This window comes from Henckelia pumila, chromosome 2, assembly GCF_033568475.1.
Source record: "Henckelia pumila isolate YLH828 chromosome 2, ASM3356847v2, whole genome shotgun sequence".
In the NCBI taxonomy this organism is placed as follows: Eukaryota; Viridiplantae; Streptophyta; class Magnoliopsida; order Lamiales; family Gesneriaceae; genus Henckelia; species Henckelia pumila.
In genome coordinates this window covers 119322418-119339545 of record NC_133121.1, presented here as the reverse complement: position 1 = coordinate 119339545, position 17128 = coordinate 119322418, and the positions used below count along the sequence as shown (strand labels likewise).

At 31.2% G+C, this 17128-nt stretch overlaps 2 protein-coding genes across 3 annotated transcripts; one reads left to right on the top strand and one right to left on the bottom strand.

Moving 5' to 3' along the window:
* Positions 1–254: 254 nt before the first annotated feature.
* Positions 255–818, bottom strand: LOC140878266 (uncharacterized). Its single transcript, XM_073281865.1, has one exon. The coding sequence runs from the start codon at positions 816–818 to the stop codon at positions 255–257; it is 564 nt and encodes a 187-aa protein (XP_073137966.1).
* Positions 819–14300: 13482 nt separating this feature from the next.
* On the top strand, positions 14301–16882 carry LOC140882303 (patatin-like protein 2). Of its 2 annotated transcripts, none has more exons than XM_073288237.1 (7): positions 14301–14539; positions 14651–14832; positions 14926–15109; positions 15466–15627; positions 15818–16120; positions 16234–16409; positions 16518–16881. In XM_073288237.1, exons 1-7 carry the CDS (start codon positions 14393–14395, stop codon positions 16738–16740), a joined length of 1377 nt encoding a protein of 458 aa, XP_073144338.1. In that variant the 5' UTR covers positions 14301–14392; the 3' UTR covers positions 16741–16881. The 2 variants fall into 2 exon arrangements, with proteins under 2 accessions (XP_073144338.1, XP_073144339.1); XM_073288238.1 differs by having other exon boundaries at positions 14336–14539; positions 14641–14832; positions 16518–16882.
* The last annotated feature ends 246 nt before the right edge of the window (positions 16883–17128 follow it).

Here is a 17128-nt window from a genome sequence, read left to right as displayed (position 1 = left end):
TATATATATTCCAATCAAATTATTGATATTAATAAAAAAAAATTACATAATTAATTATAGTTAGTTATGAATATCTTTAATAGAAAAAGGAAATAAATTTATTTATTTTATTAAACGTCAATCACTTTTTTTTTTTTTGAAACAAACACTAGATAAAATTACAACAAGTCCGGAATAATAACATTGGAAATCAAAGAAGGAGATGGAGTGACCCATCTCCCTTGATCAGTCAAAAAAACAGCTTCTCTAACCAATTAGGCATAAGCCGCTTGATTCGTTGATCTATACGCAAAAGCAAAATTACAATAACGAAAATCCTTGGAAAGGATAATGCAATCATGTAAAACAAGACCCAAACTAGAAGAGTCGGCGAGTTCCCCAGAGTTAAGAGCATCAATCACCACTTTAGCATAAGATTCCACAAAAACACGAGAGAAGCCTTTGGTCTTCATCCAGCTAAGGGCCTCTCTAACACCAATAGCTTCAGCAATAGTTGGAGAAAAGTACCCTTCAACCACCGCAACATCTGTATTACACTTCAAGAAATTTTCCCGTGGTGGCATCCAAATAGAATTGTGAATGAGCTGAGGAGGTTGCTGATGGGAAGCAGCAGACAACGAGGTTGTCTTAAAAAGAGATAACATCTGAATGGCCGATTGAAAAATAGAAGTTGCAAACTTGCCTCTGCCATTCCAAACTACATCATTACGGTTCTGCCAAACAACCCAAAGGACGATAGAAGCAAATTCAATATCTGGTTGCTCGAGACGCATAACGATACGATTCCACCACTCCAAGATAGAATGAGAGACTGACATGTTACTCCCAACCGAAGTAAGACTCCAAACGTTTCGAGCAAGAGGGCAGGCCACTAATGCGTGAAAATCGTCTTCTGGCTCGTGACGACACAATGAGCACCACTCAATCACATTCACTCTACGAGATAAGAGAGATTTTTTCGTTGGTAAACAAGAGGAAAACAGTCTTCAGAGAAAATTCTTCACTTTAGCAGGAACTTCTAGCTTTCACATAAACTTCCAATCAAAAGTTGGCGCAATAGGGTCCAACACAATGTTATTCATTAATAATTTGTAACCACTCTTGACTGTATAATCTCCCTTCAACGTCTCTGCCCACACCCATTTATCACCAATCATGTGTTGGCTCAATGGGGGTCTACTCAAACTACATCGTCTTTTTTCAACCCTCAATGTGATGATAAAGAAATTATAGACTCATGGTAAATGATTAATTTTCTTATATATCAACAGTTTTCATCAACTTATAGTACTGCATTTGATAAATTTATTTAACATAAGTGTTTTAGATTGATTGATGTATATATATATATATAACAGAAAGTACATGTAATCATTATAATCACTTCTTTTGCACCATGTAGAAAAACATTATAGGTTATAATTATGTTACGGTTTAAAAAAATATTTGCCTTTGAGAATAAACTGTTTTCTCCATGATGTTATGTTATTCACATTTTTAAAATCAACTATTGCACTGAATTAATTTTGAAAATGAAATTGCAAAATCTGTTTTTGAGTTTTTTTTACATATTATCATAGGATGGACGTTGACAAAAGACAAAACATCTACACAATATTTGCACCAAGAAAATGTTCGAGACCGCAACAAGAGTAACGACAAACGAGATATTCAGCAAGAAATGGAGTTTCACAGAGGTTTGGACAATTCCTTATAAATTAATATACATATAATACAACGGTTTTCATTCTAAATGATTCAAAAATATATATAATTACCGGAAGTGATTTAAATATCAAGCGAATAATATTTACACAATTAAAATGAATTAAGCTAATACAATTTTTCTTTGGATGTAGAATTCATATTACTTTTTTGAAAGTATAATAAAGGAAATAGAAAATAGATCATCAATTTGGTATGACGCATGCGATCATTGCTTCAACCCAGTTGCAGAGACGACACATGGTCTTAGTTGTTTGAACTGCAAAAAGTTAAAGATAAAGATAGTGCCAAGGTAATGTACTTTCATATATATTTTTATAATCATACATCTTTATATACAAAAATGAAAATTAATTAAATGTTAATTTTATTTCAAGATATAAAATGATGTTGCTAGAATCATAATGATCGACGATGTTGCAGCAACGTTCATTGGACATCATATTCAAGACTACATCAATATCCGAAAAAAGGTTCACATTATCTACCATATAACTACTTTGTAAAATATTCAATTACTATTATATAAAATAAACATATTATTTATGTGTTGCTTGTTTAATAAATGATGCAGCTTAACTCATAAAAACAAAGGTTGTTGATCCATGGGTTTTTTTATTTTTAATTTAAAAAAATAAAACAAATTCAAAAATAATGCATGCCACAGCGGATTGCAAAACTACTGCAATCCGCTGTGTATTTGCAGCGTCCGCTCATGCTGGCAGCGGACGCTGCCAGCATAAGCACATGGGGACTTGCAATTTTTGCCCGTCTCCATGTGCAACTCCCTCCCCAATTTTTTTTTGTATTTTTTTTTTGCTTTTAAACTAATTATATAATTAATTATATTTTGTAAAATTATTATTTATTTAGTATCATTATGATATTTTTTTTTCAAAAATCTGAATTTTAGTTCTAATTTTCGAATTTGATGATCGAGCTAAAAAATTATTAAGAAAACAAAACAAAAAATTTACGGTTAAAAAAATTAAATTAATTAAATAATTTTTTGATCAAATATATTTATAAAAAAATTATTTAATCTAAATAAACATATTTTCATTAAATTTATTTTTTTAAATATAAATTATATTTTTAACTTAAATTTGGGAAGCAAAGTTATATATTTATTTTAATTTTTTTAGATTTGTAATTTTTTCTCGGTTCTGTGGATAAATTTAGAAAAGTTGATTCAAATTTATTTGAGACAAATTTATGAAAAAATGATAATAAAAAAATTTTCAACCCGAATTCGAGCCGAAAAGAAATCATATCAAACATTGTAAACTCCAACCGACCCGAATATATCCGAATTAATCCTCTAGGTTTGATAAAAAAATTATTATGTCAATAATAAATAAATAATGGTTTTACAAAATATTATTAATTATATAATTTATTTAAAAAACTAAAAAAAAAAAAGAAAATGTTGTATATGAGGACTTTGTGATCAGAAAAATTAGTTAACCTAAATAAACATATTTAGATAAATTTATTTTATATCATATTTTTAATATAAATTTTATTGTTATATTAAAAAATTGATTAGTTGAGTTATTGACTTATTTTAATTTGTTTGGATCTCTGCAAGCCTTTTTAGTTCTATGGATAAACCTAGAGGATTAATTCGGATATATTCGGGTCGGTTGGAGTTTACAATTTTTGATATGGTTTCTTTTCGGCTCGAATTTGGGTTGAAATTTTTTTTTAGCATTTTTACATAAATTTGTCTCAAATAAATTTGAATCAACTCCTCTAAATTTATCCACAGAACAGAGAGACATTTACAAATCCAAACAAATTAAAATAAATATATAATTTTGCTACCCAAATTTAAGTTAAAAATAAATTTATATTTTAAAAATAAAATAAATTTAATGAAAATATGTTTATTTAGATTAAATAATTTTTTTATAAATATATCTGATCAAAAAAATTATTTAATCAATTTAATTTTTTGAACCGTAATTTTTTTCTTTTGTTTTTTTAATAATTTTTTAGCCCGATCATGAAATTCGAAAATTAGAACTAAAATTCAGATTTTTGAAAAAAAATTATCATAATGATACTAAATAAATAATAATTTTACAAAATATAATTAATTTAAAAGCAAAAAAAAAATGAGGGGGGAGGGGGTTGCAGATTTTGATTGATCATATGCAGGATGCCTCGAATAGTCTATAGATATGTTGACGGAGACCAACTTCTTATTGATGGATCTTTCGGGTCTCTTTCTCAATGCTGGAAGAAAGGCCTACTTAAGGGACGTGCAAAAATTGCAAGTCCCCGTGTGCTTATGCTAGCAGCATCCGCTCTCAACCACAGCGGATTGCAGTAGTTTTGCAATCTCTTATAGCATGCATTATTTTTGAATTTGTTTTATTTTTTTAAACTAAAAAAAAAAAAAAAAAAAAACCCTTGATCCATTGGTTGATGTGGTCAAAGATAACTATAAAATTTTGTTTATGATGGGAGAATAAGTAGATACAAATAATAACATGCCTGTGATCGATAGTTGATGGAATTGAGATCGAGCCTAAAACCTTGGACAAACCCCACAAAGCAAAAGCACGAAACAAGAAAAAATTGTTCAAGGAAGAAAATGTAATGGCCAAAAGCAAGGAAAAGCAAAAAATACTACATAATTATGATGAAAAATCTTTGGGTGGTTACAAAAAAAAATAAAGGTGGGACCATCTGCATCAATCAAAATTAAGAAAGAACATGATTGATTTTCTGACTTCTTAAATGCATTGATATTCATAAAATGCAATGCTATTCATAAACATTGCTAGATTGAATTTCGTTTTCTTCATGCATGAATAGTATCTATATTTGTTACATTTTATTTCAAGTATTGAAATAATCAATCCTATTATAAGACTTCAAATTTACAATGGTACACGTGCAACTTCTAGTATATATATATATATATAGTTTTTTTCAAGTGCCCACCTATCATGCCCACTATCATGCCCACCAATGATGTGGCACTATTCTATTGGACCACATCTTTATCACATCCAATAGAATAGTACCACATCATTGATAGGCATGATAGTGGGCATGATAGGTGGGCACTTGAAAAAAACTATATATATATATATATATATATATATCAACAAATTACTTTAAATGATAATAATGATAATTAAGGACGACAGAGAAGAAGGAATCGTAACTACCGTACATTTTCGCGTAATAAATGTGGATATATAAAATATATATTATATATATTTCATGATCATATCATGCAGGTTTCTTCAAACTTTTTAATTAACTTGACCCAGAATATCTATATCTATATCTATATCTATATCCTTATAAATATATCAGTTTAATTGTGTTTTTATGTTATTGCCCTTCTCTTTTACCCATGGTTTGACCATCATTGATTGATCAACTATTAGTTTGACCGTCCACTACTTGCATGATTATACCTCCAATTAATAATTAGTTAAATGATTTTACCGTATGGTTTGGCATGACCATTGAAATATTTATTGAAAATTGTGTGCATAGTTACTTGAATTGCCGATAAGTCCATGACTTTTATCATAGTTTGACTGTCAATGATTGCTTGAATGGTGTACCCCATTAAATTCTTATGATTGATGCATGCAAGCATTTTTTATATTTATATTTATATTTATATTCACTTGTATGTGTTTCTTGTTGGGGGTATGTGTTTCTCTTATCTTTTCTGTGTTTTAATATTCTACCATCTTCTTTTTTATTTCATTTTCCGATGGTTGTTGCCGTTCATTTTAATTTGTTCTCAGTGTTGTTTTGTCATCGATTTTCATGTGTTTTGGCAGGAACTTTCGTGTATGGTTTGGCATGACCATTGAAATATTTATTGAAAATTGTGTGCATACTTAATTGAATTGCCGATAAGTCCATGAGTTTTATCATAGTTTGACTGTCAATGATTGTTTGAATGGTGTACCCCATTAAATTCTTATGATTGATGCATGCAAGCATTTTTTATATTTATATTTATATTCACTTGTATGTGTTTCTTGTTGGGGTATGTGTTTCTCTTCTTTTCTCTGTGTTTTAATATTTTACCATCTCACTACAAGAAATATGAGATTCAACAACATGCAATAGACATCAGTTTTAGGAAAAACCGTTGTCTTTTTTCATTTAACAACGGTTTTATTAAAAACTGTTGTTGTTGACTATTTTTTGCTTGAAAAAAACAACGGTTTTGTAAAAACCGTTGTCTTATGTATGTCAAAGACAACGGTGTTATGAAACCGTTGTCTTTGAGCGTGTTTTTTTTAAAAAAACCCGCTCATAGACAACGGTTTTTAAAAACCGTTGTCTTTTAACTTTTTATTTTTATTATTTTTATTTTTATTTTTAAAAAATAAAAACCTTTTATACTCGGATATACACATGTGAGGTAATTTATATGTACTACTCCTCATCTTCTTCTTTGAACCCTGAGGAAAAGATCGATCCATGGTAGTACTCTAATACAATCGAAAACCTCTTCTTCGATCCTCAAAGACAACATAAATACTCTAGCTTCTTCTTCTTCTGATTTTTTTTAAAAAGATTGATCGATGGAAAATCCCAAATCACATCCCATACATAACCTAGCCCCAAATCGTAGATCTTCCAGCTCCGACCTTTTGTTTAGATCAATTTGTTGATGAAACCAGCATGGTTTCAGCGACTTAGAAGCACAATCCTCCTCATTGGCGGTGGGGGCGGCGACCAGTGTGTGTGTATGGAACGGCCTCGAATTTGGCTCCCACGGCCGCCGCCTTCTACCTATGGAGTTGGCCTAGAGGTCTTTAAGCCCGCAACAGATGATATCGTCCAGGAAATTGATTTTCGCCATCGGGCCGCGGAGGTAGTACACGGCGATTCCATTAACGGCTGTGAAAGTGATTGCCCACAGTCTTCTCAAAGAGGCAAAAGATTCAGATCAACAAGATTGACAACTTAAGGCGAGGCAAGTGACTTTTTCCAAGATCTAGAAGAAAAGGGCTTTTTGAGAGGCTCAAGAACTCTCGGTTCCAGGTTTTCGATTTCTCCCGCTCCAGGTTCTCTTCTATGTTACAATATTTTTAATCGATACTTCTCATGTGTTCTTTCTTTAAATACTGCTGAAACTTGAAACCCACATCAGGCAAATTAAGGCTCCAGATCTACGAGTCTTTAGTTGGATATATACGTATTTATAATCATATATTATGTTTCCAGTTGAACACGGCCCTCTTCGCTTTTCTCTCTCTGAATTCTTTGGTTTTTTTAAATTTGGCTGAAACGCGAAGCATATAAAATATTATAAGGATTCTGATAAAGAAAAATTGGGCCACTGTATATATCATTAATTTAGGTGTACATAAGGCTAAATAAATACATATATTATCATATGATTATATATATGTTTATGATATTACACTGTTTGTACGTGGGGGAGTTGGGTCCGTGGAATCGAGTCTGTGGGGCTGTAGATCTATTTTGAGTATTGATGATTTCCTTGTAGCGAGCTTGGGCTTGATAATTTTCAGTCTTGTTCAGCTTCTCTAAAAATTTATGTATACATGGTTCCACAACTGAAGCAGATATGCTCTAGCTTGCAAGATTGTGTGATGCGCCTGATCTTTACCTCAAATGCATGAGATTATTGTTTGATTAGTGTGTTTTCTTATGAATTTTTAATTTCATGTTTCTACGTGCTGCATAAAGTACTGCATATATAGTGTTAATATGATCTTTACCTTCAAAATGTAATGCAAAGTTTTTTTGGAAATATAGTTCAATGATAGTCTTGTGAGGATTTTAACAAATTTTGAAAACATATCGATCTCTAAAAAGATTAAAATCAAAAGTGTTGTTTTGCTTTTATCTTTGTTCGTGGAAAGTGCATTTATGAAATGTCAGACATATATCCCCAAAGTTCAACAAAGCTCATGCTACTAGATATGGAATTTAGGAAATCATAAATTATTATGTGTGCTTTTGATATCTCTGTTTATTATGTGTTATGTGAAGTGCATATATTATTTATTTCAAAGCAAAACCAAATAAAGTTGCAATATATGCATCCCTAAATAGCACCATGAAAACCAATCCAAACACCATGAAATCATACATTTATTCTTGATTCTTCTACGTACATGGCCATAGCAAGACTCGAGGAATAATGTGGTTTATTTATTGCAACCTTGGAAATTTTTTATTGCAAACTTGGAAATTTTTTTGCATCTTATATATTGAAGTTGATAATCGTCTAAAACCACATGTATTCTTCTGATGCGGCGTCGAGTTTTTTATTTCTTTTTTAGTAACTTCAAAAATGTAGAGAAGACTGAGGGATGGAAGTTCTTGCAAAAGAATGATCCCGATCTTGAGCTCGAGATTCTATAGTTCTTAGATGAAACTGAATCGGTATGCCCAGTTTCCCGTATGTGGCACTTTTCAGATTGCACTCCTCGATTTGCGACCAACCAGATGAATGCCGAGTTCCTCTTTGCAGGTAAAGAATTTTCAGCACCTCTATACTGGACCGGTGAGGGGATCAGTCACTTTGAATATCTACAGGTGTATATCAGCAATTTTCCTCACATTTGATAAGCAAGGATAATGTATCCTAATTTCCTTTTTTCACCACTTTTCTGCAGCTTTCCGAGTACTTGGGCCCATTACCTATGTGGGTGTTCAACAATGGTACTTTCCGTGCTACATTTAATTCTCCCTTGGATGCTCTATTTATTTTTTAGTCTCCTTTTCCGTGTCTGCCTTGAGCCTGTGTAATCAAATCATATTCTCTTACGTTTGGTTATTCAGATCCATATATTGTATTAACAATAATTTCTGTCTTAACAGAGATTGCCTTCGATAACTGATGGTCGGGCAAATGCTGATGGTATTCTTGTACATTAAGTTTAATAGGTTGTTTCATTTTGTAATATTATTTATTTCGTGTTTAGATATTCATATTTTACTTTTATGTTAAAGTTGAGCTCTATTAGGGAATTGAATTCCTTTAATTTGTTTTGTCGCCTAGAAAGTGAGGGTGAAAATCATTTGACACATACAACCATCAAAGTTTCCCTTCTACCTTTTCTAAGTAGTTGTCAGAAGAAGAATGAACCAGCATTCAATTGAACTGTATGATCTCATTATATATACATGTAAAGTTTATGTTGATCACATGGATAAGTATGTCTTATATTTTGTTGGGCATATGAGACAACGGAGAATGAGATGCATCTAGTCCCCTAGCTTCATCTGCCACAGCACATTCATATGCAGATCCTGATTGTGTTTGGTCATTATCTGGAAACAATCTTACACCTTCAGCATTGCTACAGTTTGCTAAGACAAGGAAACTATCAGTTGAACGCTCTGACACAAAAAGTAAGTACACTTACTGATTTGTACAGAAGATAACAAAGTAGAAGTCATAAATTGTGTTGGCTTCAATACCCCTGTTCCACCGATATGTTTACACTGTTGCTTAACTAAGTGGAATGTTGTTAAGAGATTTCAGGCATCCTAATTATTTCTATAAAGTTTATGTTCTATCACAGTAAAATTTTAAAGTTTATTTTTCTTATTTTTTGAACTTTTTGTAGTTGATACATATATTTTCTCTAAACTAATTTATGAGTTTGAAGATATTATTTGTTAAAACAAAAGACAATTTGGTTTATAATTATGGTTTCTAATTTATATTATATATCTTTATTTTGAGCATGTGTCTTCAAGAGTATTGGGAAAAATGTCGGTAAGCCGAAAAAAATAGAAAGACTTCAGCAAATGAAGGAGCGCTGGGAGTTGCAGTGCGGTTTCTTTACATTTGGTTATTAGTGTATTCTTGTCATTTTTTCGGTTGTATTATATTTTAGAATGTTGTAAATCTTATTTTCAAACGTTGGAAAATTGTTTATTAAATTTTATTTTTGAAATTTGAATTTTAAATAAGTTATAATAATGCAAATTTGTGTATTAAATTTTAATTTTTTTTTTGTTTTTTTATTTGAAAAAGACAACGTTTTTTAACTGTTGTCATAGATATTCTAAAACTGTTGTTGAAAGTCTCATTATTTAAAAAATACGCTCAAAGACAACAGTGAAAAACCGTTGTCGTTGAATGAAAAGACAACGGTTTTTCACCGTTGTAAAACTGTTGTCTTTTCCTTAAAAGACAACGGTTTTTAACCGTTGTCTTTGAGCGCCCTCTTTAACAACATGGGCTTTAACAACAGTGTTTTATGGCCTTTAACAACGGATAAAAACCGTTGTTGTTTTGAATTTTTCTTGTAGTGTCTTCTTTTTTATTTCATTTTCCGATGGTTGTTGCTGTTCATTTTAATTTGTTCTCAGTGTTATTTTGTCATCGATTTTCATGTGTTTTGGCAGGAACTTTCGTGGCAATTCATGTAGGCACGTCTGCTGCCAATGAGTTAGTTTTTATATTTTGTGTTTCGTACAAATTCATTTAACGTATGATTTTCCCGTCATTAGTTGCTCTGAACGCCTACTTTATTGTTTTCAGATGGTTGTTAACTTCTTCTTCTTCTTGGTCATCAGTCTGTTGGACTGTTTTATTTTCACTTGTATTGGGATGTTAGTCTCAACATTTCTATGTGTTTTGATTGATAATATGTTTTCTGTCTGAATTCTCATTACGCCTTTTCGGATGCCGTTCACTTGTGTGTTTTCTTTGTGTTGTTTTGTTAACTTCGGTATTTTTTGTCGAATAGTCACGCAACGAAAAGACTATCCAGTTGAGTATTGATATTGGGATCATCAGGTGCATCAAGGTAAGTAATTAAATAATCGCACAAGAGCGTGCCACCTTCACTTGTGTGATATTAGTTTAATAATTTCAATCTGATCGAAACCTTAGGCGCACAAATGTTTTTAACTTTGAGGAGCATAGGAATATCGTGGATTTTCCTTTTTTCTTCTTCCTATATTAATTCGTTAGGTGACTTGGAAAAGAAAAAAAAATGGATTAATTTGCTGAGTTTTGGAAGATGAAAAAACAAGTTAATCAGAGTACTTGTCTTCCTTCCCAACTCCCAAGCCATTAATCTTCATATTATCTTTTAATTACTTGTACAACAAGCCGCACAAATTAATCTAATTACCAGACTATTATATAAATAGAAACATATATACACAGAAGCTACCATCCCCTCAATATATCTAAAAATAATTAAATAGTTTATCTTTTAAATTTTAAAATTTAAAGGATTAATTTTTGAAATTGAAATGATAAAAAAATTACATGTAAAATAAAATGTGATATATATAATTAGATGCATATAAGTACTTTCGGAATTTTAAAAATGTTCCACCATTTGTCCCTAATGTTAGTTTTTTTTTTTACATATCCCTAATGTTAGTTAACTTTAATAAACTGTACAAATATTTAAAATATATAATTAATATGAAAGCTTCACCATCATCAATTTACCCACATGAAATGTTTACATCATTTTAAAAGTTTATCAATTTTAATTTTTTAGTATATCAGTTTTATGTGCACGGTAACAGTTAGACTAGAGAAAAATGTATTAATTCAATTTTGTTAAAAAAAACACTAAGGTATTAATTTAAATTTCAGTTTAGGTTCTCAGATTTTTTTAACATGAATCAAATGTCTAATCAATTTGTATGATAAAGTAAAGTCATTTGCATAACTTTTTTGTATTGTAAAAGCATAAGAAACAAATTAATTGCATCAATTTTAGTTTTGAATTGTTCTCTTAAGTCTAAATCTAAAAGCACGGTTTAGTTTTTCCGAGATAAATTGTAGATTGAATAACATTTGATTCTTTCCAAATCGAAGAAATATACAATATGACTCATGCAAATTTTATCAACTAAAACATTCAAATGAAATATTGGATTTATTGATCTTCAAAATAAGAAAAACGAAAATTTCGATCCCGGAGTGATAATTAAAATTTAAGAAAATTTACAGTTACCGCAATGGAATAGTGCACCTAAATGCATTTGTCACCGTAGTTTTAATTGCAACCAAATGACCAATAGATTTTTTCACCTATTATTTTTTTAAAAAAATTCAAAACATATTTATAATTATACTGAAACCAAATTGTCATTATTTTTGAGTTGATCTTAATCATGAAAAATCGTTTATTAATAAATCAAATATGAAATTTCTTATACAAATTATATATTGAAGATATATGCCGATTAAGACAATGAAGTAGAGTGTATATCTATACAAAGCAAATGACATTGTTCGTCACGAAGAGGACAAAATCTGCAAGTAGATGGCCGAGGTCTTTGGAAAACAAAGTTCCAATTAAAAATATTTAATCGATGGTGTTTTGAGGTTGTATAGGGGTTTGTATTTTAAGATACAACGATGGTACCACCATCAAATAAAAATAAACTCGCTGCTCCAGTGAACAAAAATTATGCTTGATTGACTCATCATATAATCACCCTTAAAATAAAACAAGAAGAAATTAAAGCACAAGACCAAAACCACTTAGATGATATATTGAATAATGTTTTTGTTTTCCAAACCCAAAAGACAGACCAAATCTTAGGGTTCCTTCAATTGAGGCAAATACTTTTATGCATATTTCTTTGGGTTGATCCACACCATACTCTATTTTGTAAGATGATACACACTATAACCGTCCACGAGGTGTTACATTAGGCTCATTGAGAGAATAGATAAATGTAACCATAATAAAATGACAGCAATGGAATGCCAATCTTCAATTATCTAATATATATTGTTTTTTTTACTGTGAAGAAATCTGCACCCAATACACAAAGTAATGATCAATTAATCAATATACAAAAAGATGGCTGCAAGTTTTTGTTCAAATTCGACAATTTCGTGGACAGGCACAAAGACATATTAGCTATAGTGGTTGATGGTTCCAAAAACCAACAAACAATTGAATAAAAAAATAAGCGTTGCAAGAAAAAATAATAATAAAAAAAATGCAGAACCAAAGGGATTATTATAACAAAAAAGAGACAAAGTGTAGAGGATCTCCAAAAATCCCCAGCAACAAAGACGTACGAGGAAAAAATGAAGATGATGGATGTCAAAGACAATGAATTATTGAGAGATTACATAACGAGAATAAAAAATAACACTGCATCAAAAGATTAGATTGTATTTGCCCAAATCAACATCAACACATATCAACAGAAGACGTGAACAGAAATCTTCTCACGAGAAGAATGTTATATATTTGTGTAATATATACGTAGGTTTCATATGTTCCTCAATACATTGGAACAACTATTTCAGATTGTATATATGAACCTTGAAATATTGATTTTAACTCCATAGTATCTCAGTTTGCTTCAATATTAAATAAGTTACACTTAACAAACAATTCAAATTATTTACAAGTCATTATATTAGATAAAATATTAGTAAAGAAGATCACTCGTTTTGACGTACACCTTGCTAGTATAAATAAATATATATAGATATATTAGCCAAGGAAGGGTAGGTGTAGGTGTGATCTGGACGGGGAGCTGGATAAGTTTTTATATAGTTTTCTTGCACACTTTAAGAAACCATACCCACTTGATCAGTTGAGCTTATATATTATATTATATTGTCACCAAGTACAAAGCATGGTGCATCTTATAACATTTATTTAAATCAACAAGTCGAATTGATTATCGTATAAACAAACGTGAAAGTAATGGATTTAATTATAATATATATGATTTTACTAATAAAATGATAAGCAAATATGTTTTATATTAACGGACGAGTTGGGTCACATGTGATGTGTGTGATCCATAAAAAAATAAATTAAAATAAAATGTTTTTTTAAAAAAAAATTATCGAAACTAAAATTATAGAATCAATTTTTGAAATTGAAATGACAGATAGATAGAATGAAAAGAGATTTTTCAGTAAAAAATATGTGATTGCAAACATCAAAAAGAAAGTTTGAATTTTAATGAAATTCTGCACCAAGAGTAATAACTAAATCATGCATTTAATGATTTGTATTTTTACATATAGACGTAATTAATCATATATTATTGACGTGACATGCAAATTATAGAACATTAGATGGGATAATCATAATACTCATGTGTTGAACTCTAAAAAAAAAAGACTTTAATATACCAAACCATTTTTACTCTTTAAGTCGGGTATTTCAGGTATTATTAATAGTAATAATGAGGTGCATTAATTAGTATTAAAGAGATATTCATTAGTCAACTTTGGTGGGAACAATTTTTATTTTTATTTTGAGAGAGGTGGGAACATTAATTGTTGGGTACGATTAATAACTATAATAACCCTCTTAATTAATACTGATTTCGTAACGCATCAAATAATTACATTTTAAAATAAGATTAGATAATACCATCAAATTAATTAAGCTTAGTAAATCCCAATTAACCATAGCATGCATCTGAGCCAATATTCCAAGTCAATCATTCGGTAGGCACCTAACAACGTTCCCTTTTCAGACGATGCCTATCAATCAATTAATTATTCCACTCCAGTTGCTTGTACAAATTAAACTTATATATATGTAACAAAAAAATAAATAAAATTAATCAAAGTGGCCATCACTGTCATCTACTATATACTAGCTAGGCCTAAAGATTATAGATATTTCATTCAATAATATTGGATCTCATAATTAATTTAAGCAGACAAATGGATAAAAATTCATCCCTTCATGAGCAACCAATATCTGATCCTCCAATAAACCAGAGATTCATTACAGTCCTCAGTATTGATGGAGGTGGCATCAAAGGAATCATCCCAGCTGTTATCCTTGAGTTTCTTGAATCTCAACTTCAGGTAATTAATATTTATATTATAGCTAGACTCCAAGATTAACCTTCATGATCTTATAAATTCATTTAATTTCCATATGTATGTATTGATTGGATGGTAGCTAGCTTGTTGCAGGAACTTGATGGAGACAATGCGAGACTGGCGGATTACTTCGACGTGATCGGGGGGACTAGCACGGGCGGCCTGGTCACGGCCATGATCACGGCTCCCGATCAAAATAATCGACCCCTTTACGCCGCCAAAGGCATCAAGCCTTTCTACTTGGAGAATTGTCCCAAAATCTTCCCACAAACTCAGTAAGTTTAATTATATATGGTCTCATCCACTTGTTTTGGCCACAATATATTTGTATATATGATCTTGATGTACGTGTTGATATAATCTTGAAGCTCCTTGTTTCCTTTCGGGAAATTGTTCAAATCACTGTGGGGACCTTTGTACAACGGGAGACATCTTCATAGCGTATTGAAGGAAGAGTTGAGAGATATAAAGTTAAGCCAAGCTCTAACAAACGTGGTGATTCCAGCTTTTGACATCAAGCGTCTGCAGCCTGTGATATTTTCCACTTACGAGGTTTCCCATTAATTTTTAATTTGGACCCATTTTGCTTATTTCTCATTATAATAAGAAAGGGTTACGTTTATGCCTGCCGGCCGGCCCCTTTTATATATGCTTCATTCTCTGTTATTGAGCATATTTGAATTAATCATTGTTCCAAGTTAAAGTTTAGTTAATTTCACTTGAGTTAATTATGATGACATACTTGCTAGTCTTTGTCATATGAGGAATCTTGTTTTGGTCAATTCAAAATGAATTTTAAAAAGATGGTATATAAAATTTGGTAGTGGTTATGTTTGTTCGATTGTGTGTGAATATAATTATATAAAAGAATGGAATCCAACTGAGTCAAAGTTTGTAACCTCGTGTAGGCAAAAAGATGCACGTGGTTGGATGCTAAATTGTCGGACATTTGCATAAGTACATCGGCAGCTCCAACATTTCTCCCCGGCCATGAATTCAAGACAACTGATGAAAATGGCTACGACTACGAGTACAATCTCATTGATGGTGGCGTTGCTGCTAATAATCCGGTAATGTATATAGTTTCATCGTGATTAATTTTGTGAGGTAAATACATGTTGATTTTGTACTAAAGCCTCTCATGATCGATGATTACTTTGAACTCATATACAAGATACATTTATGAACTTTTCAATGTGAAGCCTACTTTTAAACTTCGGTTTTTCTTCTATATATATATATATCATGAGAATTCAACAGACATTGATTGCTATAACTGAGGTGACAAAACACATGTTTGACAAGAATGTCGACATATCCCAAATAAAACCAGCGGACTACCCTCGTCTTCTAACGATATCGATAGGGACGGGTGCGGCCAAGGTCGAGGAGAAGTACGACAGCAGAATCGCTAGCAAATGGGGTATCCTAGATTGGCTGCTTCACGGAGGAACCACGCCGTTGCTTGAGATATTCACTCAAGCCAGTGCAGACATGGTCGATTTTCACAATGCCTTGATTTTCCAAGCTTTTTTCTCCGAGGATAATTACCTAAGAATTCAAGTAATTATTTGTTTTTTTTCTACATCTTCTTATCATCATCATACATATATAGATATATGAAAGAGGTAATTAAACATTTATAACTTTTTTTTGTTTAAAATTTGTTAATGTAGGATGATACGCTAAGTGGGATTGAAAATTCAGTGGACGTAGCAACAATAGAAAACTTGGAGAGACTTGCCACCATTGGTGAGAAGCTTCTAAGTGATCCGATTTCAAGGGTTAATGTCATGACGGGTTTATCCGTACCCGTTAAAAATGGTGGCACGAATGCAAATGCTCTCAAAAGGTGAATATATATATCTTACTATCTTATTACGATATTTACCCCCAAAACTGCTGAAAATTAGCTCTCTCTACTTGATCCTTAATCGGTTAATTTTATTTGTTCTAACAGATTTGCTGGTATATTGTCTACCGAAAGGAAACTTCGACAGTTGGAGAAAGAAAACAAAGGAAAAATGCCACAACTGAACAATATTGTGAACAGACAAAAGAGACAAATGAAGCCACGATCGAAGATCAATATTCATACCAAGGGATTCATGGCTTACCCCAATATGTGTTCCCTTAAAGCTCTTAGCCCCCGTAGTACAGTGTTATCCATGTCATTGATCTGAATTCGGATCGTTATTTGATATTTAAATAAAAACTACTCAATTTGTTTGCCTAAATAAAAGTTTATGGGACTAAATATGTTCCAAGTGTGGGGATTGATGATAAACTAAAAAACTATTCATAGAATGAAAGGAATATTAAATCTTCGTTATTCACAAGTACATAAAATACTATCAGTTTGGATCATATATTTGGCTCCTGAATTTGGGCTCATGAAATGATTTATGATGTAAAATTTGCAAATTTTGAAGTTAATATTAGTGGCTTATATTCATTATAGTTCTCGCAAATAAACATAACAAATCACCGCATAAAATATTACTTCAAGCTTACAATAAATGAGTAAATGACCATGATATAAAATTTGCAATTTTCCCATGTTTGAGTTTA

What these genes read in the sequence shown, in the direction of transcription:
- LOC140878266 (XM_073281865.1), bottom strand. Translation starts at nt 818, where the DNA reads ATGTCAGTCTCTCATTCTATCTTGGAGTGGTGGAATCGTATCGTTATG.
- LOC140882303 (XM_073288237.1), top strand. Translation starts at nt 14,393, where the DNA reads ATGGATAAAAATTCATCCCTTCATGAGCAACCAATATCTGATCCTCCA. An exon ending in TTCTTGAATCTCAACTTCAG is followed by an intron (nt 14,540 to 14,650) that starts GTAATTAATATT and finishes AGCTTGTTGCAG; the next exon opens with GAACTTGATGGAGACAATGC. An exon ending in AAAATCTTCCCACAAACTCA is followed by an intron (nt 14,833 to 14,925) that starts GTAAGTTTAATT and finishes ATAATCTTGAAG; the next exon opens with CTCCTTGTTTCCTTTCGGGA.